Source organism: Poecilia reticulata, linkage group LG18 (assembly GCF_000633615.1).
Source record: "Poecilia reticulata strain Guanapo linkage group LG18, Guppy_female_1.0+MT, whole genome shotgun sequence".
Lineage (NCBI taxonomy): Eukaryota > Metazoa > Chordata > Actinopteri > Cyprinodontiformes > Poeciliidae > Poecilia > Poecilia reticulata.
In genome coordinates this window covers 9830414-9852168 of record NC_024348.1, presented here as the reverse complement: position 1 = coordinate 9852168, position 21755 = coordinate 9830414, and the positions used below count along the sequence as shown (strand labels likewise).

Below are 21755 nucleotides of genomic sequence, written 5' to 3'. Positions count from 1 at the left end.
GGGGTCCTGGCGTACTGTCGTGTGTACGTCTGCATGTTTGTATGCGGAGGGAAAGCTGGGCTTTGGGGCTGTGGAATAAGAAAGTGAGATGGGGATAGAGATAAGGGTGGCCAGAGGGCCAAAGGGGAGATGAGGTTTTAGGATCAGGGATCAGGCTCTTAGTGTCAGTCTGTCTGGCTGTGCGTCTGCGGCTGAGTAGTTTCTTACAAAGCTAAGAAAGCTTATCTGCTTACAGTACTACCTCTAGTATCTTGCCTGGATCTGTCCTTTTGGCTTTTTGTAGCACCGTCATCTTAATCAAAACTTTTTTTTTTTTTTAACAAAATATTTTCATGTTCAACAAAGAAGAAAATGTTTCAAATAAAACTACTTGGCAATATGTGAAGGACATTAAACCATAAATATTAGCTATTTATGATGTATTCTTTGTTGAGCATATAAAAACATTTTTGTGTGATTTGGGTTGTCAACAAAATCATATTATTTCCACAAATCAAATCCACGAAGGATGTTTTCGGATATACCGTGTTTGTATTGAGGCAAACTGCAGCCATTCTTCAATGAGGAGACTCGTACCCGTCCTAATTCTTCACAAGAACACCCACATTAAACTGAAGTGATATTACCTCTGCTTCACCCTTAAATAATTGAAAACTGATCTAAAGTATTAAAGCGGAGCACCGTAGGTAGAAAATGTTGAATAACGGGACTAGCCGGCCAAGCCTGTGATATGCTAGCATCATTCTTACCAGATGTAAAAAACCAAAGGCCTCGACTTGTTTTTATTGGAGCACGACTTAATCTGCTCAAAGTAAACACTTAACAGCCCTATATGGTAGGTACAATATGCTTTTTTGTTTTGTTTTCAGCCTGTAGGATGGTTGTGCATGAAAATCTTTGAAAATCAGCAGTTTCTGCTGAGACAAGACTATGTGGCGCAAACAGAAAAGCCATGTTGGAAGTCGCTTCAGTCTCTTTTCTTTCCTATTCCGATGCTGTTTAAAATTCAGAAGGTGTGGTCCTTAATGCGCTGCTGTGATTCCGTACTCACCATGTGGCATTGCCATCTTAAATTCTATATAAACTTTCAAAAGAATTGTAACAAAAAAAGATGATAAGGGATTTGGAGTGGTGACCTTAAAACTGAATTTATTAGTTTAGTGATGGACCAGATCATACTTGCTGTGAAAGAGGTCACAGTTTGAACAGACACATTGTCCATCTCTGAAGGGGTTCTCCCCCCCACACCACATCCCAACAGTTATTACTGGTCAGCTCCAGATTTTAGTTACATGATCCACAAAATAACTGTTTTGATTCATTCTCTCTTCTCTCGCTGGTTTTGTTTCATCTCAGCAGGAGCTCTCTGTACACGTCCCCTCTGAGCTCCACATGTCAGAGTTAGTGGTTAGACGATGCCTCTGGAGAGTATAGAGCCAGGTATTTATTTCTCACTGCGTTGCATGGGAAATGACGGCAGCAATAAAGTAAAATATGGATGTTGACGGACAAGAGCATAATCGCAAATGAATACAATACCAGCATTGGAGGAAATTATAATTATTTTTTTTTGTAAACATTTTATCTTCTCCAAATAGAAAGAAATACAAATTGCATTCTTGCTAAAGCACTTGAATTATGGCATGTGAATCTGGCAAACTAAACAATAAAAGGATATCCAAGTCTTGAATTTAAGATTTAAAGATGCTACCCAGTGGTTTATCTTTTTATCTCTCAGATGTACACTGAAACTAAAAGCCCTGCGGGCCAATGAATTATGGATTTTTACTGAAGGATTACACAAAAACATGTTTAAAAAAAAAAAAAAAAAAGACAATTCTGCTTTTGTTTTTTAAGGTTCATGACATCACGAGAGGCACAATAATCAGCTGTTAAGTCTGTAAACATAATATGAGACAAATTTGTTTTGATTTGTAATAGATCTGAAAGCTTTCCGCTTGCAAGGGGTTCAGCCTTATATGTTGGAGCCAGAGTTTTACTCAAGTGACCCCCAAGCAGTGAAACAAACCATGATAATGACAGTCATTATCTCCAGGTCATTAACCGGCGTGAATCTGTTCATATTTCTCAACTTTTACGGTTGGTTTGCGTGCATACTCGCCACTCGCGAAATGAGAAAATGCCACATTGTGCTTTTTATTACCAGCAGTAGTTGTAGGAATTGTCGGTGTAAGCAGTCTTGATTTGTAGCCCACCTGACCCGCTTCTCTCTGGCGCTGGCTGGAAGAGTGACGGTGGTTTATGCTCTTTATTAGTCTGTGTGGCCGGTGATCATTTTTTGAACGCAACGTGCAAATTTGTTTGCAGTGATTTCCTGCACAATGGCACAATGAAAATCATTCACACCCTTTTGCGTTTTTCTTTTTTTTTTTTTTGCATTTTCACACTATAGACTTATTCTAAAAATAGTGTTGGCGTTTTCACACATCAGAAAAGTTTGTTTCTCCTGGTCTGATGAATTCAGATGTTTTTGGTTTAAATGGTGGCATACACCAGCAATGGGTGTTCTTCTTCTTCTTCTGGATGTTTTTTCTCATCTCCAGATAATGGAGACCAGATTTAACACTTTCCACTGGGAGGTTCATACACAATTTCCAGGACTTTATTGTTTGGTTTCTGGTCTGTTAAGTCAACATATACAGAATACAGAAGCATGTTCCTCTCCAAACTAGGTCCGCTTCATAAGTTGATTGTTGTATTTTTTTCTTTCTTTTTCTTTTTGAGATTTAATGTGTGGATTAAAGAGAAGTGATTTAAAAACATCTCTTTTCTAGTAACGAAACTGAGCCGAAGAGGTTTGAATACTTCCTGGTTGCATTGTGCAGAACAGACGTTTTCTTGCAATGCAAGTAAGCAGATTTTAAATAGTTTTCATTAAGAACATGCAAATAAAGAAAATGTACAAAAGAAGCTTGGATGAACTTCTGAATGTGAAGTCATTCAAATAATAGAAGAGTGAAAACCTGATATTGGGAAAGTCTATTTTTTTATCTTGAAGTAATGTTGCAACAAATTAGAAAAACAAGCATAAAACCTATAACTTCTGTTATTTTATTTTATTACCCAAGTCCTATCTTTGACATCTACATTATGTAGGTACACATTAAAGCAATCCTTTACAAATGCTTCCATGCAACATGGAACTTGTTTTGTCACAGCAAATTCCTGACCCAAAAATTGACCCTGTGGACGTATTTCCCAAAAGAGAAACACAAACGTAGAGGGGAAAAAAATAACAAACATGTAAATTCAAGATGTCTTTTAAGATGGAGTATTAAGAATCTGTCTAGATGTAAGAATCTGTTGGAATTTTCAATGACTTTCTAAGACCTTATAGAAACCCCGTGGAGTCAATACAAGGTTGCAGCTGAAAGCACAAAAGCTTCAAGCCTATATGTTTCTAATTTCTCTAAATTCATGTAACTTAAGAGTCATTTTCTCCCCTAAAAATTTTTTTGCAATTTTCTGCTTCTACCAGCTGGTGTCCTCGTACCTCCACTGCAAACCTGGCTCTTTGGAGACGCAACAGCTTAAACTCCATTTTGGCAGAGGCATCCTCCAACCATTTTTCTTCAGTGCTTTTATTTATTTATTTATTTTGCCTTCCTCCCTGTTTTCTCTTCATGGTGCCCCTATTATTTTAGGCTTTAGCTCCATTGCTTTGCTTTAATTGTTTCCTGAAGTTTACTAGTTTGCTTTTGAAGAGACACGGTTTACCCTTGCAGCAGAGGCACTTTTATTCATAAAAAAACAAAACAAACAAACAAAAAATACGAATAACAAAAAAAAGAAAGAAACTGACACAACCCTATGATGAGACAGACTTAGACATATGTTGTGAGTGTAAAACACAATTTGCTGTTTTGAGCTGGAACGTAGACGCAGTAAGGAGGGAGAAAGTTGGAACGAGGTGAATGACGTGTGTGTGTGAGGAGACAGGCAGGCCTTTTTGCGTCCCCCTCCCCTTGAGATCAGATCGTAAGCAGAATTTCCGACTACGTAGCTGCGATTTCCGATCGGAAACCTCCTCCTCTTCTGCTGCCGCAGTGTTTACAGGCCGCACGATAACCAATTAAGCAAACTCTCTCCGTTGTGACCCCAAAACCAGAATTAAAACAATTAATTACTGTTAACCCATACTGGGGGTATACAGTAATTATCAGCATAACAACCGCAGAGATAATTCATGCACACACACACAAATGTAGACACATACTTCATTTTCTCCTCCTCTTCACCTTTCTTTGACTTCTTTCTAAATTTAGAGGGAAAAAGAGGCAGATACCACAGTGAAACTCCCAGGGAGAGAGACGCGCAAGGCTACGGGTCGGTAATTAGGTTGAGCCACTTCTTGCCATTGTTAACATCCTGCTTTAATATGAGGAAGACCCCTGCCTGACCCCCTTAGGCATCTTCATTTTTACATTATGTCTCCCTTTCCCACAAGTATAATTTAAAAAAAAATTTTTTTCTTCCTCGTGCACCACTTTTAGATTCTCGTTTCACTCGGTTTGTATCGTCTCCTTTGGATCTGTTTCTGTGTGCTCTTTCCATTTCCTTTCTTTTACTTCTCTCCTTGGCCTTTTCACATGAACCTAATTTCTATATTTTTTTTTTTCTATTTCGAGCTCTTTCCATCCGTGTGTGTATTCCCCCACCGCCCCCCTCCCTGAGTTACTGTGCTAGTTGGTATATTTTAGGCCGTACTTTTTCTTTCTTTTTTTGCAAACGTCAAGGTCACTAGCTTAATTACGAATGGCAAGAGGGAGTCAGGAGTTCACCTCCGCTTTCTTCCCTCATTCATACTTCCCATCACTTGCTTTTGCACTCTGCCTTTGCAGGACGTGACCCCGAGATAGGACAGTAGAGCAAACAAGCAGCATCATGCATGCCAATCAACACAAGCCTTCTTTTTTTTGTTGTCGGCTGAGAATCAAAATTCAGGTCAATACTACTAAAGAGCAACAGAGGAAATGAATGAGTCATGTCTCTTTTTTTTTTCTTACTTTGCAATGATAATGACATTATCAACATGAATAATGCAATGTCTGCCATGACCTTTTTTTTTCCCCCCTTAAATGCAAACCAAGGGATTTTTACATCATTACAGAAGCGTAATGTACTGTTCCGGAGTTCACGCTGTCGCAAGAACATCACAATTTGAGATCTTTTTTTGAATTTTTCCATCTACTTTAAAGGAAATTCAGTGCTGCGCTTGTCACAGGAAGGGTTTTGAATTCTGATTTTTGACAGCGGTACCATTCTGTCTTTGCCTCTAGTAGCAGTCATAGCATTAAGGTTTAATACTTTTTCCTTTTTCTTTTCCCGTTTCACACCCACATTGACCCAGAACTTTAATTGCCATTATCTTGGGAGATTGTAAAGAGGGTCAGGAAGCCCCTTGTGCAACATCCTTCCTTATTTTAATGCTACTTAGGGGAAAAACATGAGGGTAATAAAACATTGCGCACAATCAAACTCTTCTTTACCTGTACCCCGTACCGCACGGTGGTCCAAATCCCAGAACAGTGTGCGTCCCCATTTTCTTTTTTCTTTAACATCTGTGAAGTTTGTTTTTAGCCTCTATATTTATTTTAACATGTCCCATTGCATCTAAAGTAACATTATTTCTTTAATTTTTATTCTGTGAGGTCTCGCATTTCACTAATTTTGAGTCGTTTCCTGCCGTTTTTTCCTTCCCAAACTTTCACATCTCAAGTTTGGAATCTGAGGTAAAAAGATCACACTAATACTCTTTCACCCTGCTTCTGCTTGTCCAAGGGCTTGGTGCCATTTGCCAAAGTTGATGATTGAATTAAAAAAACAACAGCAGAAGCCATTTGTGGGAATGAACTAGCCGCAACATTTGATGGGATATTGATGAAAGCACACAGGCGTACGTGCACGTACGCCTGTGTGAGAAGAGACATTATGAAATAGGGGTTCACTAATGAGATACCAAGACAAAACTTTCACAGATTTGACATCTTTATGTATCTGTGTAGCATTTTGTGGTGTATTCTCTTTGCACTCTCTTCCAAATTCCCAGCTGCAAGAAACAAACCAACCAACCAACCACAAAAACAAGAACGCTACCTGAAGTCAAGGTTACAACTAGGAAAGCAGGAGCTCACCGAGCACCATTGCGATTTCTTTCCAAATGTGGCGTCGCATACATAGAAAGCTGAAAATTGCTGGGATAAACTACTAATACTTGATGTTTTTGCGCCTCATTTCTCCCTCGGTTGACTGTGTGTCAAGTAGCATTTAAATGCTTAAGCTCCCCAAGCTGCTTTTTCATCTGAAATAAAAAAAGGATCTGCGACCAGGCGGATTTTCTGCAACTGATTTTTTTGTTGTTGTTTTTTTTTTTGTTTTTGTAGAAAAATCCATGAATAGTTGCCACAAACAGGCAGTGGATCGCTTTACTTCCCACAGTAACAACTTCTGCACTAGAGTGCTGTTGGCATTTTTATGTTGTGCACAAATCAGAGAAAGATTAGCTTTTTGAGTTTCCGGCTGAGCAATATCTGGTCGGTGCTGGTCCAACTGAAAATCAGCCACTTCCTGTCCCCAGTAGAGAGATCAACTACTGCCGATCAAACGTGACTTTCTCACTCTGAATGTATGGCAGATTTTTTCTTTTTTTAATTCCAGCAGCATCTGTAGTGTTTTGACCCACTTCGCTTGTCCGAGAGCTTAGTGCCGTTTATTGAAGTTGACGCTTGAAAAAAGAACAGAGGCAGCCATTTGTGCGAACAAATTTGACGCCGCATTTGATGGGATGTGGTTCTGCTTTGATGAGGATGTCTGTCAGTGCTGTTTCAAACCAAACCCAATCCCAGCTGATGGTAATACAAGTCTGATTTACACATCTATTGATGCAAACAATGCGCTGGGGGGGGAAAAAGTCATTGTGTGTTTACAGACGCAGTTAATGGGAATAAACAGGAATTCGATAGCAATATTTGCATGAATGTAGCTCAGTTTGTGTGCGTGTGTATTTGGAGCTCTTATCGTGTGTTTCTCTGTTTAGGAGATGTACTCCAAAGGTCTGATCCTGGTCAGTGCCATCAGACAGGTGAAAGGACTGGGCGAAAATAAGTTTGAGGTCATCACGGGCCTCCGGACTTTCACATTCCGGGCCGAGAAAGAAGGTACATTAAGACCCTGTTTTTTGTTTGTTTTTGTTTTTGTTTTCCTGCATTTTTCAGTCGTCTTTCAGCTCCCCAACGTGTTCTTGCTGCTCGTCAGTCTGCCTCTGTCACTCTGACCGTCTGATTTGATGTCTGCCTTTGTTTTTTCTCACTCTCTCCTTTTTTACAGTCTCCTCACTCTCTCCCAGAGTCGCCTCTCTTTCTAAATGCCTCTGTGGTAATCTTCTGTCTTTCACCTATTTTTCCTGTCTTTCTATAAATGCACTTCTCTCTCTCCCTCGCTCTCTTCGGCTTATTTTTCCTCCCACGGCTAATTTCACCAGAGATTTTTCATGACTCTGAGTCTTTCTTCGCAGAGTGTCACTTTGCGAAGAAAGAGGTGTTTGTTTGGGCAAGATTTTCTGCCTTTCAAAGTCCATATGAAAAGATCAATAACAATTTTTTTTGTGTGTGCCTGCGTTAAACAAAGCTAAGGAGACTGGTAAGATCAAGAGAAAGGGGTGACAATATCAATCACGGCTATTGTTTTTTTAAAACTTCAACCCAGAAATGCAGTTGTTTTAAGAAAATTCACATTTCATGTTCAAATAATTCCATTCAGGTGCACTGGACCAGGGCCGCATCTAAAAGTTGCCGGGTGGTAGATCTCCAGGACTGGACGTGGGCATCCCTACTTTAGTACAATAATGGCATTTGCATCCCAGACATTAGCGCAGTTAGCTAAGAAAATAGTTTTTGTCTACATCCTTCCCCTACTCTAAATCTTTCCTGTTCCATGATTGAAATTGAACACTCAAAAATATAGATTAGAGCAGTGTTTTTCAACCACTGTGCCGCGGCACACTAGTGTACCATGAGTAACCGTCAGGTGTGCCATGGAAATTATCCAATTTCATCTACCGTATTTTCCGGACTATAAGCTGCTACTACTTTCCTACACTTTGAACATGTGGCTTTTCTGTGGATTTCTCTTCAACCACCAGGGGGCTCTTTAGCAGGAAGTGAATCATTGAAAGTCAAAATTGGAAATCAAAGAACACACCAATTTTCATTTAGAACAAGCACATGCTAGCAGCAGGCACGACGGAGAAATGTTTTCACACTCATATGATGCAACTTCTAAGTTGAGGAGTATCGATCTGGCAGCACAGGCGGGAAAAAAAGCCGCTGTATGTAAACTCTGCATGAACAAAACCGGATTTGGAGACTGAAAACTGCGTCCTTAATATATGCAGCAGTTATTAGGATGCAGCCTTCTGCTGGGTCCTTATGGGAAACCGAGAGCGGCAGAGATACCAGGTTTATAGTATGGTGCGCTCATAGTCTGGAAAATTGGTCTTAAAAGATTTTTTGAAACCAAATTAATCTGCGAGTAATGCCATCTTTGAGTGTCTTTGCTGTAGTAGTGACTAGCGGCGTAATCATGTAATTTTATYATCACTAGATGGCAGTAGGTACAGAGCATTTTACATTAAAACAAGAGAATTAGTGATGCATGAATGTTACTACATTCATGCATCACACAACAGTGTTGTGGCACTGTTCAGGTGTATTTTGGAAGTGGACATTTAAGTGCAATTTGAAATAAGAAATCTAAAATATAATAAAAATAAATGTGTTTATTTGATTCCTATTCAAAACACTTTGATAAGAATGACTATATGTGTAATATAGGCGGCTACAGAGTATCTTTACATTTTTGGTTGGAGGTGTGCCTCGTGATTTTTTTCAATTAAAACAATGTACCTTTGCTCAAAAAAGGTTGAAAAACACTGGATTAGAGCAAAATTCTATAATGACTTCACTTTTAAAATTCCTCACTGATACTTATGATTGATAGCACAACTTGGTTTGGCTATGTATCATGCATTAAGTGATGATAAAAAAAAAAAAAATTAGATATGATTTTTGAGCTTCCCACTCGCCAGTCACTAGTCAGGGATGATCAAGATGAAAATTAGGCAATTGCAACCATAAAGCTGAGGAAGACTGAAGACAATTTTAACGTTGTGTGTTTTTTGTTTCCTTTACTTAACCTGTAGGTTATAGTGCCACTTTATGTTCAGAATATGTGATAAAACTGAGGGAAGTAATTGGCTTTTTAATTATCAAATTTTTGTTAAATCAGTCAAAACTGGAGTCTGATTTAGTTTCTCATCTCTTCGGTGGAGGCTTTGTGTCGAGGCCTGAATAAAACAAAGGAAACAGATCTGGTCCTTGCCTTCTCCCATCAACCCCCTACATGTTTGATGGCAGTCAGTTAAGCAGCTCAGGTCAAACAGCTTGTTCGCTAATCGTCCATCTGTGTTTCGGGTCAGATATCGTCCGCCCTTTGATTCCCCTGGACAAGTAAGATTGGTGGAATTGAGGTTTGCATAATAATGGCTCCGAGAATCCTCGACTCATTGTGTGGCACACTGTGAGAAGAGAATGAACGAAAACAAAAGCGCACACATTAATTCAGTTAAAAACTTTCTCGTTTATTCATCGCAGCGCATTGATTATTGCACCTTTGTGCTCTGATTCATTTCTAACACGGGCAAAAAGTCCAGCATTTACTCCTCAGACAGCAGACGTCTTTTTGTACATGCCAACTGTTCAGGTAGCACCAAAACAGTTCTGTATGCTGAATTGTATCCCAGCTAAAGAGATCCTTTTTCATTTGGATAAAGACTGGAGTTAAAAAGGTTAATTATTTGCTTCAGATTCAGTCACAATGTTGACATGTTGAATGAAAAGAGTGCCCTCACAGTCAATGGAGGAAGTCACTGTTCAATGCCTTTAAGAAGGATCTTTCCTTTTTTACAGCTAGCTGGACATTGTGGAAAGTGACCCGCATCCTACACTGCATGTCACTGTGGCTCTTTTCATTTAAATGGGTAATTTACAAAAAAATAACCCATTATTGTTAAAGTTGTGCCTTGAACTTCACTCGTTTGATGAAACGGACTTTGAGCATAATGTGGACATGAAAGGACGTCCTTGCTGCTGCCACACAATTCTTGCCTAGGAAGCCATGTTTTTTTTAGAAAGCTAAAATAAAATTTCTTATACATACATGTCTTACAGGCAGGGGAGCTTGAGTGTTCTGCCCAGTAGAGTTTTTGTTTCCAGGACTTTGCTCCTCTAGAAGGGAATTTAATTTCCACCTTTAACTTTCTACACACACAATTCTGTTATTTCTGACAAAAGCACTATAACATTTCTCAACCAGTCTAGTTCAAGTTATTTTTTTTCACGTGTCCTTTGGTAGCATTTCAGGAAGAGAAGCTAGTTGACTACATGTGGCAGGGAAGTTTTGCTCTGCAAAAAGGATATCTCAAGATGGAATCCTAATTGTGTGATTGCTTTATTAAATCAAAACTGTATTCAGTATTATTGGTCGGCATGCCATATTGTCTTAATAGTAACCTTTCAACCATTTGGATTGCTTATATTTTAGTGCGTGTGCTTGTGTTGAATGTTTGTGAGTGAGTTTGTCACCTTGAGATGCACAGTTAGTGGTGAGAATGGTTGAAAACCTGCACCACCACACAGCACCCAAGAGCAGCAAAGAATAGGTGGACTCTGCTATGGAAGACTGCAGAAGCCCCAGGCAGACAGACACAACACAGCAGTGCAGCCATATGCCTCTCAGAGGTAGATGGACAATGCAGCACAGGAGCAGCAGCCCCAGGCCAAAGAGGGGGTATAGGGTGAAACGTAGTGCACAGAGCCCCCTCAATCCAGCCTCACAGTCATCTGCCACTGTGAAGGCCAAGTCCGTGACTCTGCTTGGGGCCTGTTCCAAACCCCTGCAGACCAAGCAAAAAGTAGGGGTGACATCCACCCAGAGCACCGGACAAGCACAAGCCCACAGCTTTAGCAAAAACTCAGAAAGACCAAGGTGTGGAAGACGCCTAACTATCCTATTTGATGAGCTTTCCAAATTAAAGGTCAAGACGGAGGCATGTCCACCAGATCTCAGCATAGTCTCTGCTGAGGAACCAAAGGCCACCCTGCTGGAGCTCAGCATTCTGGGACGTGGCCTGAGCGTGCACACAAAAATTGCATCAGAAAACGCACAGGAACTGAGGAGAGGACAAAGAGGAGGACGTACAAGGAATGGGTGCCAAGGCACTGGTATGAATTCACCTGGGGGGCAGTACCCAAATTAGCCCACTCCTGTCCCACCCATACCAATATCCCTGACCAAGGTCAGGAAAGATTAGCCCAGGACCCAGAGACATGTCAAAGTCAAACCACTCAGGACCCCAGGCCCCATCTAGTGCACCCAACCTCCAAACCCTCACTGTCTGCCCAAGCATGACCCAAATCTCTTAATCCCCCTACTGTTCCCAGACTCTCTTCTGCCCCACCTATGCTTCCAACCTACCCAGCTCCAGCCACCACAGCCTTTGGCTCACCCACCAGGCCAGGGACAGTGGAGAGACACCCTCCAATCACCCCACAGGAAGCCAGAGCGGGCTACAGCCCATCAACTAGGAGTGCCAGCGGGCCAGACAACAGGGCTCAGCAGTTGTTTAATAAATTTTGCTAACGTAGGGAATATGTGCACTAAATCTTTTTGTAAAATCTTGCATCTACTTGTCCAATATAAAAAGCAGCACATTCAGCAAGCCAAGCACAGGCAGTCTTCCCTGCTGCCGCTGTCATTTCACTGTCATTATATCAACGACAATCAGCTTGTTTTTGTCTGTTCATGAGTCGTGGGTCCTTGGGGGGGATCATTTATCACAAAGTCAATTCACTGCTCGTTGCCACGCGTCACACTGACGCATCTTGACTTGAGCTGAGAACGAGCGAGAGCTTGTCTGATTTGGAGTCCTCTGACCCGTGTGGAACAGCGTGAGGCCTCTCCTGCAGAAGTGGCCACCGCCGTCAGATTTAAGGAGGGGAGGCAGGAGGAAAATTGGAGCAGGAGAAGTACAGGAGGAGAAAAGTTGGTCTCATCACCTCATGCAACTTTAAACAGGCCTGTTTGCCTGGTGCTGAAGAGTCATCAATCTTTGGGGAAGCACGTGAGGAAGGAGGAGACGTCGGGAGATTGAGGGAAAGAGAGAGTAGGTTAGCGGAGTGAAGGTAAGGGAGCTGATGGAGTCGAGGAAAGGAGGGACGGTGAACAAAGTGATGGAGTGGCGGTCAGAGAAGTCCAAGAGGTGGAGAAGCAAAAAAAAAGGGAGCAACGAGAAAGGGAGGGGATTAAACCAGAGAATAACAGGGGGGGTGGATAATGCCACATGCAATCTGTGTGAAAAAGAGACAGAGAGAGGTTAAGGCAGCAACGGTGGGGAGAGATGAAAAGAGCAGAGTGAAGATGGAGAGGAGGAGGAGGGAGAAGTGAGTGAATAATTGAAGGCCACCGGAGAGAGTGTGCACACAGCTGTCGGCTGATTCCCCACTTGGTCCGCAGGTGGCCTCTTCCCTCAGGTACTGTCAGCTTGAGAGAGAAAAGATGGCAAGAAGGAAGGAAGACTGTGATAGAGTGACGGAAAGCAGGCTGGATCTTTGGGGTTGGCGATCTGCAGAGGGGCTTCAGACAAACATGCTACTTGACAGAGGATGAGATTTATTGTGTTAAAAAGAAATATAAAGGCAAGTGATTTGTATTCTCATGTCTTGGCATTTGCTTTCCACAAGTGCTCGTAGAACATGTTGGTTTGGTTCGAGTTGACAGGGAAGCGGGCCGGAGAGATGTAGAGAATGAGTAAATAAAAATAAACAGTGGGAGCGGGTCAGAGAGAGAACACATCTAGAATTATAAGACCTTTAGTTTGACTTTATTTAGTTTCTGCAAACGTACTTGCAGGCCTTGCACAACATTTAATCTTATTTTTCTTTTTTTTTCTTAAGAAATACAAATTTGAAAAGTGTGGAGTAGATTTGTTTTCCCACCTCCCCCTTGACAGATTTCCCTGAATAAAACTCAGGTCAACGGACACTGTCCGTTTGTGTGTAAATTAATCTCACTTAATTCATCCATCGGTTTTGTGGTGGATCTCATATGGGTTTGTTAGAGAACATAAAGAACAAACGGCATCATTAAAAACTAAGCAACTAAGCTATACCATTTGTAACCAATAGGAAAAACTAATCACTGAAAAGTTTTACTCAAAAATGTCAACATTTGCACAGTAGCAAAAGATGGCCCAGTTTATACAGATTAAGGGTCAGATCTTTTTTTATTCTTTTAAAACGATCTAAACATGCTTCTTGGCATTTGTGGTTAAACAGACACGGTCTTTGTCTCATCTGACCATAAAATGCCTTTTAATAGTAATAAAAACACAGCAACTGAACCACACCGACCCGAGCCGTACCGTCAGCGGAAACGGTGCTTCAGAGTCCGTCCGTTTCTGTGTGTAAAGCTCTGCGTCCTCTTAAAGGTCATCAAACTGTTTTCTGCAAATGCAAGTTATTTAGGTGATTGCAATACAAATGGGCTGTAATGGAAATGCGGTTCGTATAGCCCCATGATGTCAGCCGCATAAGAAACACGGACATTCAACAAATGGACACTAATGTGAATGTTTAAATTCAGTATTTGTAGATTTTGGCATGAAATGATTGAAATGAGAGAAAATAAATGGAACCAGACAAAAAAAACAAAATAACATTCTTTTGTTTGTTTTTCCCTTTTTCTTTTGTTATTACTGCTGATAGAGACTGTGTGGGTGGCTTTTAAGACCCCTGGTGAGCGCAGAGTGGACCTGGCTCTCATCTCATCCACTTTCTGTGAGGATTATATGCCTCTCTCCTCGTCTCTCTCGGTGTAGAGTGGAACAGTCTTTCAGATAGCTGGCTGCACATGCATATTTCCTGTAATAAGTGCCGAATGCTGGATGGAGCGGTGGGCTTTTTTTTCTATGTGTGCAGAGGTGAAGGCAGAGTTAAAAAAAAACTAAAGAAACCCCCCAAAAACAGATGATTTTGGCAAGCAATAAAGAAATTTTAGTTCCTTTTGAAGAGAGACATACTCCATAACATATGCAAAAAAAAAACAAAAACATTCAAGAACGCAAATCAGATAGGCACATGCAGGCGTAAATTTCTCCTAATTCTCCCAACCTTTCTTCCTCGCTCCATCCCACCCTCCATCTGCAGTCAGCCTGACAGCTCAGTCGAAAACGAGAGATGAGCAGGGGGAGAAAAGAAGGAGGCCCCTGAATAAATGAACAGGCAAATAAGTGAGTGCAGTGCAGGTAATGGACCTCAGAAAGCAAGGTGGGGGACGAACAGTAAAGAGTGGTGATGTACAGAGCTGTCAATAATTGAGAGGGCTGTTTATTATTGATACGCCAGCTCTTTGTGAATTCATAAGAACCTCATGGGCCGCTGGACCAGAGACGAGCTCAGGTACAGGAAGCAGATGCGCCGGGTGGGTCTTCTGTTGGGCGGGAAGGCCCGCGGAGATGAGAAACTTCTCCATGGGATGTTTGTAACCAAAATCGAGGGATAGACAGTCTGTTTGACTAGGAATTGACTAAGAAACACTGTCGTTCCTACAGAGAAGGGCAACGCAGCGACTACAAAACATGCTCCAGTCGTGTTTTAATCAAACCAGAAAAGCAAAGCATTCAACGTCATGTTTGTGGATTAAGAGCAAAACCACATTCCTTCTCATTTAAAGGGCATCTACCGAATAGTGCTTCGGTTCCTCTTTTTGCTACCAAAACAGTCCTCACCACTGGACCTCTAAAGGTTTGCTGTGGAATCTGTAGCCAAGGTCTTAGCACAAGATCTGTCCTGGAGATTGAGAAGTGGAGCATCCATGCAACTCTTGGAATGCCTGAAACTATTATGATGAGATTTCTGTATTTGGGGGGAAAAAAATGTCTTGGTCTTTTCTGGTTTTCCCAGAAGCCATATGTTGGTTTTTACTCACTCCAAGCTAAAGTGACAAGTCAATAATCAGCAAAATATGCAATACTCTTTTGTGCTATAGTTTTATTTCAAAGTGGATTTAAAATCTCTACATTCTATATCCCACAGATGCAATTTGAAAGAATATTTTTTGCACATTTTGGAAATGGCTAAGAATGTTGATAAATTGTTCGCTGCCTTTGAAAAGCTTAAAATTGGACTCAGAAATATGTATTTGTCGTATAAATAATCTGTTATGTTGCCTGTTGAAGGCAGACACAGTGCATCTCCTGTGCTTGTAGAAAGGATGCGCAGCAAAACTTTATTCAGATTGGGTTCTTCATGTAGACAATCGGATGTCAGCGTGCCTCTTCATCCTTACCAGTCCGGTACATGTTGTTCCTTAGTGGATTTCTTCTCATTCTGCGATACATTGAAGGAGACACAGAGTACCTGTCATCTCTGGGAACTTCTGTTCTCAAAATAACCTGAAGGGGGTAAAAAGTAAAAAGACAGATTTTTTTTTTTCCATTAAAGAGATCAATAAGCCATAACTGAAAGCATTATTTTCTTTATTCCTTTCACGGATGGGCTTCGGCGGTGCGATTTGCACAAATTTCTTTATTTCCTGGATGGCAGCCACTTTGTTAGTTGTGCTGACGTGATTTGTGCATATCAAAGAACACGCACATGATGAACCAAATTGGACACCAAAAGCCAGCAGAGCAGTGATTACTTGAGGTAAAAGCATCAACATTTAAAACAGTTGGCGACAAATGCAACCTCCTGTTCCTCCAGCTTTACTTCGGCGTCTTGTGTTTTCCCGATGAGCGCCTCTCGTTCGGTCCCGTCTCTGGTGTTTTGTTGTTGGATCTTGCCTCCGAAGATGCATGAATTTTGCACGTAGCTCTGTTGACTTTTCAGAGTCTTTAGAAACCTTCAAATGTCCTTTTTTTATGGCGATAAAAAGAATGGTGGAGAGAAAAAAAACAAACAAGTGGATTCTTTTGACTTTTTCAAATTTGCAAGACTTTCCCAACTGATTCCGGAGTTTGATACTAGTTTGCAGATTTTATTTGATACTTGTTTTTCTGTCTTTGTGTTGAACACTTGCCTCTGTGGGCTCAGCTCTGGACCTGTGATGTTAGACTGTGTGTGTTTGCAATCCTTTGGTAATTCTTGTGTTTCCACTTTGCTGGCTTTGATAGCTCAGTGTCTCGGGCGGTGGGGGAATGGGCTTTACAGTGTCGGCTTCGTGTCTCCTTTTAAGTCTGTTTGAAAAGTTGCAGAGGAAGATGTCTGACAAGCCCTTTTTGAGTGTACATTGTTTGAATGTAAAACCCTGGCTGGAACATGACGCCTTTGCTCTGTGTTGGTCCATTTAGCTGAGCTGTGATCCAGGGAGGGATTTTCTGTAAGTTTCCGGGCTTTTTTTTTTTTTTTTTTTTTTTCCAAATTCTGTGTTTTGTTCAAGGACACGAGAATTTTTGGGACAAAACTTAACATGAACCTTAATGAAATGCCATTGGTTTAATTGTCATGCATAAGTATTTGCATGTTTATAGTTTCTACTTTTTTGCTTGATCACTCAGACTTTTAAAGGTCATGTCATCTTAACTACAACACTCTGTTAATTAAGGAGGAAGCAATGTTATTCAGATCAATCTACATTCTCTGCTAAATTAAGGACTGACTGTAAATAACCAACATTTTTGGACAGCTCTGTTGAGTTTCACCAGCCACACTCAAGAACTCGCCTAACTAGGACCTGTCTGACAACATGAAGAAGGCTGAAAGATCTCAAAAAAGCAACACACCTTGCCCAAAGAAATGGATGGATATCTGAGGGGGAAAAAAATCAACATGGGAAGGGTTACATTTCTAAGACATTTTTAAGCTTTTGGGTTTCCAACAAACTACAATGAAAGCCATCTTCCACAGATGAAGGAAACATTAATCTTCCAAGGAGGTGGTGAACCAAAAATTACTCAAAAAGTTATTCAATGACTCATCCAGCAGGTCACAAATTAACTCAAATTTGTGCCACAGTTTATAGCAAAGAGATTTCAAAATCTGTATCCACAGCAAAGGTTAAAGGCAGAAAACAACCTGCTGGCCCAGATGAACACATTTATTGGAACCACGACTTCTGGTCTCGTGTAGAAAATCCTTATGGACGACACCTGGCTATAATTTGTGACCAAAAACTCAAGTATACTCAGGCATACCTGGGCTTTAAAACAGGACAGTAATCCAAACAGAGGTTTTGGTCTTGTCTAAGCAAATCAAAGGTCACTGCAGTAAACAGTGGGTCAAAAGTTCCTGACACTAGAGTTGTACAAAGTAATGGTAGCAAGCTCATTGCCTCGAATCACACCATGGTTGGCACAACCGGTTTTTAAGTTTAGGGGGGTTTACTATTTCGCCTAGGGATTGGTTTGCATAGCTTTTTCTTTTATTCATTTTAATTCACTAAGATTTGTTTTGTACTTATGGGAAACATCATTAAAAGCCTTATCAGGCACGCTCTTTGATGAAGCAAGACTCTCAGCTGAATGTGTACTTATATGTGTGTTAAACAATCAGATAATTTTGTCTGTGAAATGTGCTCACACCTTTCTGTGACTTTGCTCACTTTAATTTCCATTTTGAGCCGAGTCTGTGAACTGTTGTTGCTGCATTTCATTAGAAGATCAGCTATATTGGTACGTTTATATATTTATGTGTCAGTCTGAAATTACCTACTTCGCTTCTTGCCCCGAAGCCTCAGAATATAAAAAGTGGCACTTGGCGTCTATGTCTTTAGTGGAGATATTTGCTACTTTCTTTCAGCGTCGTAGGATTTCCTCTTCTGCGAGCTAAGATCATTTTAGCAATTGTGCCTCATCCTGTGTTTCAATAAGTTTTCTTTCAGCCTGGAATATTCTGTATCACATTCAGTTGCGCTTGAGCAGTCAAAGAACCAATATAACTCAGTTCATCATTTTTCAATTTCTTCACTAACAGTGTGATGTAAAGACTCTAGGAGATCCTGAACTCTCAATGTCTTTTTGTTTTTTTTCTTCTTTCTTCTTATTTTCTTAATTCCTTTCCCCCCTTTTGCATTCGCTCTCACATATGTGTCCTCATCCGCCATCTGCTTCCCTTCTTCCTCCGCTCCTGTCTCTCACTCATGCACGTGTCCACAGGGGAGCGCCAGGAGTGGATGGAAACTCTTCAGACGGCCGTGCGCCCCCCCGCCTGCAGCTCCCAGAAGTGCACCGACAGCCTTCCCCACCTCTCCTCCACAAACAAGCGAGGCTTGCTGGAGCTCCGTGGTTACAAAGGCAGACTGCTGGTGTCCCTGGTGGGGAGTAAAGTCAGGCTCTGCAAAACAGAACAGGTACTTCCAACACCACCGGGAACTCCTCTGTACAGAATGACAGTTTCGTGTTTAAAAGACGGAAGATGATAAGCCTCCTTGAAGCGGCAGCGGGAGAGTTGGAGAGGCTCGTGAATGTGCAACACAGACAGTAAATATCTGCATTGTGCGCATGTGTGTTTTAAGATGTTTTGGTCTGCTCTGAAATACTGGGTGCTTGCAGAAAAGGCACATGCTAGCACACAGAAAACTCTGGTTTGCAAACCTTGTTGCTCAGCCCCCAAAATTACAACAACCGGAAATACAAGACCTTAGCATGCAAATCCAAAGTTGAGTTGTAGACGTCATACAGACCCTCTAAGCTTTTCCTGAATTTATTTTATTAGAAGCGCAAACGTCAATGTATTTTACTATGATTTAAGAACCTCAGTGAACAAACGGCGTCATGGAGATGGATAAAGTTGTGGTAAAGATCGAAGCAAGTCGATATCGTAAGTTCAGAACATCCAAAAGAGCGCCGTTCAATCAAACAGCTGAAAGCAGAAAAAGTTTGACACACATGCAAACCTACCAAGACGTGACCATCCACGTAAACTGAGGCTGGGGGAGGAGTGTATTAAGCAGAGAAGCAGTTGAGAAGTAATGGAGAATGGCAAGAAGAAGTAGTACTGTTGAAAGACGACCATAAGAAGTAATGCTGGCATTTTGCTCCAAGCCAAGTAGGAGATATGACAAGAAAGTGATCTGATCGGATGAAACCTCAGGTGGCGCTTTGGGCTCCATGTAAAATGCAAGATGTGGTTGAAAACAGTGCAAACCATCCCCAGTGTGAATGAAACATGGTGGCAGTAATCACACTGTTGAACCGCTTTTCATCAGGAGAGTCACCGACGACGGTCAGAGTTCATGTGAAGATGGACAGAGCTAATTAGAAACACTTGTAAGTGTCACTGCAGCAAAATGTGGCTAAGCTCCCCTGAAGTTTTGACCCAGCAGAGCTGGATACAGATGCAAGGTGAACTTTTCAGATTCTTGCATTTTTTTCCCCTTCATGTAACTACTTTTTCAAAACAGACTGATACATTTCATTTAACATTAGAAAAAAAGCAGCTTTGGTGCACTGCATGCCTTTCGTCATTCTCAGTCTTCTTTTGTGCTTTGACTGGTGGGGAAAAAAGTTTATTCCTTTTTTTTCCCCAGAGAAATTAACACGTTTGTCAAAGAGTGAATTAATAGAAAGACGGCGGAGAAAGTAATAGTTGCTGAACCTCAGAAAGTTCAGTATTTACTATCCATCCGTCTGAAGTTGCGGCCGTTAGCTCGCCATTATTTTCTAGACGCCAACTAAAAGTCACACTCGTCTCTAACAAACTGCAGTTTCAGCAAAGCTAGTGTGAGGTGGAGGAAGCAGGCATGTGTCAGTGATGTTGCTTGAACAGTATTAGTATGCAAAGGCCTTCCTACTACAGACTCTACGCCAGTCACACGTTTATGCAAAACCCTGTCGAACAGCAAGACAGCAGGAGGGAAAAGTAGGTAGAAATTTGCAAAAAAGTCAAGTACAGCAAAACTAAGAGAAGCTGGCACTGTTTAAAACAGAAACTTTCTCTCAAACACTGAAATAATACATGCATTTTTCCCCCAGATGGGATATAAAGCACCATGAGACACCAGGAAACCTTTTAAAAACTTTAGAAGTGTACATTTGTTCTCACTGATTACAGAATGTCGGACATAAAAGGATCACAAGTTTGCTTTTTATTTTATAGTTCACAACTACAGCAAAACACAGATGGCTTGCTTTGCAGAAACTAGAATGTGCATTTCTTTGAGGGGAAAAATAACTAACTATTCGGGAGTTGCAGTCAAGCAACCATACGAAAAAGTCAAACTTGGACTAAGTTTGTGTGGAAACGATTAGGTTTGCTCCCGGATTTAAATGTCTTTTACATTTAAAAGAGCCCAAACGGGGGATTGCTGTTGAATGACGAGTTATCAGGCAGTTGCCTGACCGCCTGATAGTCACCATAAAGCACTGAGTGAAGATCACCAGACAGCATGCCTTGCTGTCTGGTGATCACACCAGACAGCAAGACATCCTCTTGATGCATCATATATTAACCTTACATGAAATGGGGTAGCTTGTATTGTCATCCCATTATCCTGCATTGCGTTTTGAACCTAAAACAAGTCGGCGTTGAATAATTTAGACAAAGTTTGACCCATCTGGAGTTAAGTCCGATATTGGTCAGTCATGCATGTATGAAGATATAAAGTTAGTTATTTTCTTTTAATAGAGAAGCATGTTTTTAATGGAAAATAAGACTGGTATATCTCCCAGCATAACGTTTAAAATACTCAAATTATGCATGGACTATAATAGATTTTTTTATTGACATTGAATTAAAATCAAAATATTTTTTTTCCATGACCAAAAAAATACAAAAAATAAATTTACATTCCCAGTGCTGACAAGCTTTTTGCATGTTTTCTCTGATATTTTGATGATTTATGGTGACAAACGAAAGTTTTTGAGTCTGGAAGACCTCCATGCCATCACCCTAACTTTTCACTCAGTTTGTCGCTCAAAATTTCTGTGCTGAAAGTCTGACTTGCAAAGTTACTTTTAATAAAGTACTCACTGGCAACTATGTAAAGAACCTCTATTGTTCGACAGCACTAGTTACTTAGAGTCCTTTAGTTAACTTTTTTGTGTTGATATTGAACTGATGCAGATTAATATACCTATTTTATCAACCTAATCTCCCAATTAGCTATAGATTAAAAAATAGGTATGTTTTTCTTCTCGCTCACGGTTTCTCTCAAGGTGTCTTTGTTTGATGTCTGTCCTATTAGGCCCCGATAGTCCCTGCTTATGTACATCATTTCTGCCGACTCCCCTTCCCAGGAGCAAAGTGAGATTGAAAGATACCTCACAGCAGTGATACTGTTGCCTCGCTCAGATTTGTGTGCATATTTGATAATGCCACTTGCACTCAGCTCATTTCCATCCCTCCTTGGCGCCGAATTCGTTTTGCTCGCTCTTGCAGTTTTGTTGTTTGCCTTTCATTATTTTCTTCATTAGCGTGAACAAACATCTTTGTTAGAATTCTCTTTGGGGTATCCCTCCATGTCAGCACATTTCCACTTCCTTGATCTGAGACGGCGGGGAGAAGCGCGGCGAAGGAGAGGTTCAGGGAGAGAGCAAATTAATTGTATTATTTCAGCTTACAAGCTCAATCCGCCACATAAATGCAGCAGCAGAAACACGTTTTGCGGAAGTGGGGGGGAAGCGGAGCTGCAAAAAAGGAAGACAAGACGGGGACAAGGGAAGGAGGGTGACAAAGATGAAG

The 21755-nt window shown here is 41.0% G+C and overlaps 1 protein-coding gene across 2 annotated transcripts in view; it reads left to right on the top strand.

Moving 5' to 3' along the window:
* Positions 1-21755, top strand: part of arap2 (ArfGAP with RhoGAP domain, ankyrin repeat and PH domain 2) — a 130621-nt gene that overhangs the window by 20629 nt on the left and 88237 nt on the right. For both annotated transcript variants that reach the window (XM_008435470.2, XM_008435469.1), the window contains exons 8-9: positions 7058-7178; positions 18230-18423. In XM_008435470.2, coding sequence (XP_008433692.1) covers positions 7058-7178; positions 18230-18423 — 315 coding nt within the window. The remainder of the gene's footprint in view (positions 1-7057; positions 7179-18229; positions 18424-21755) is intronic.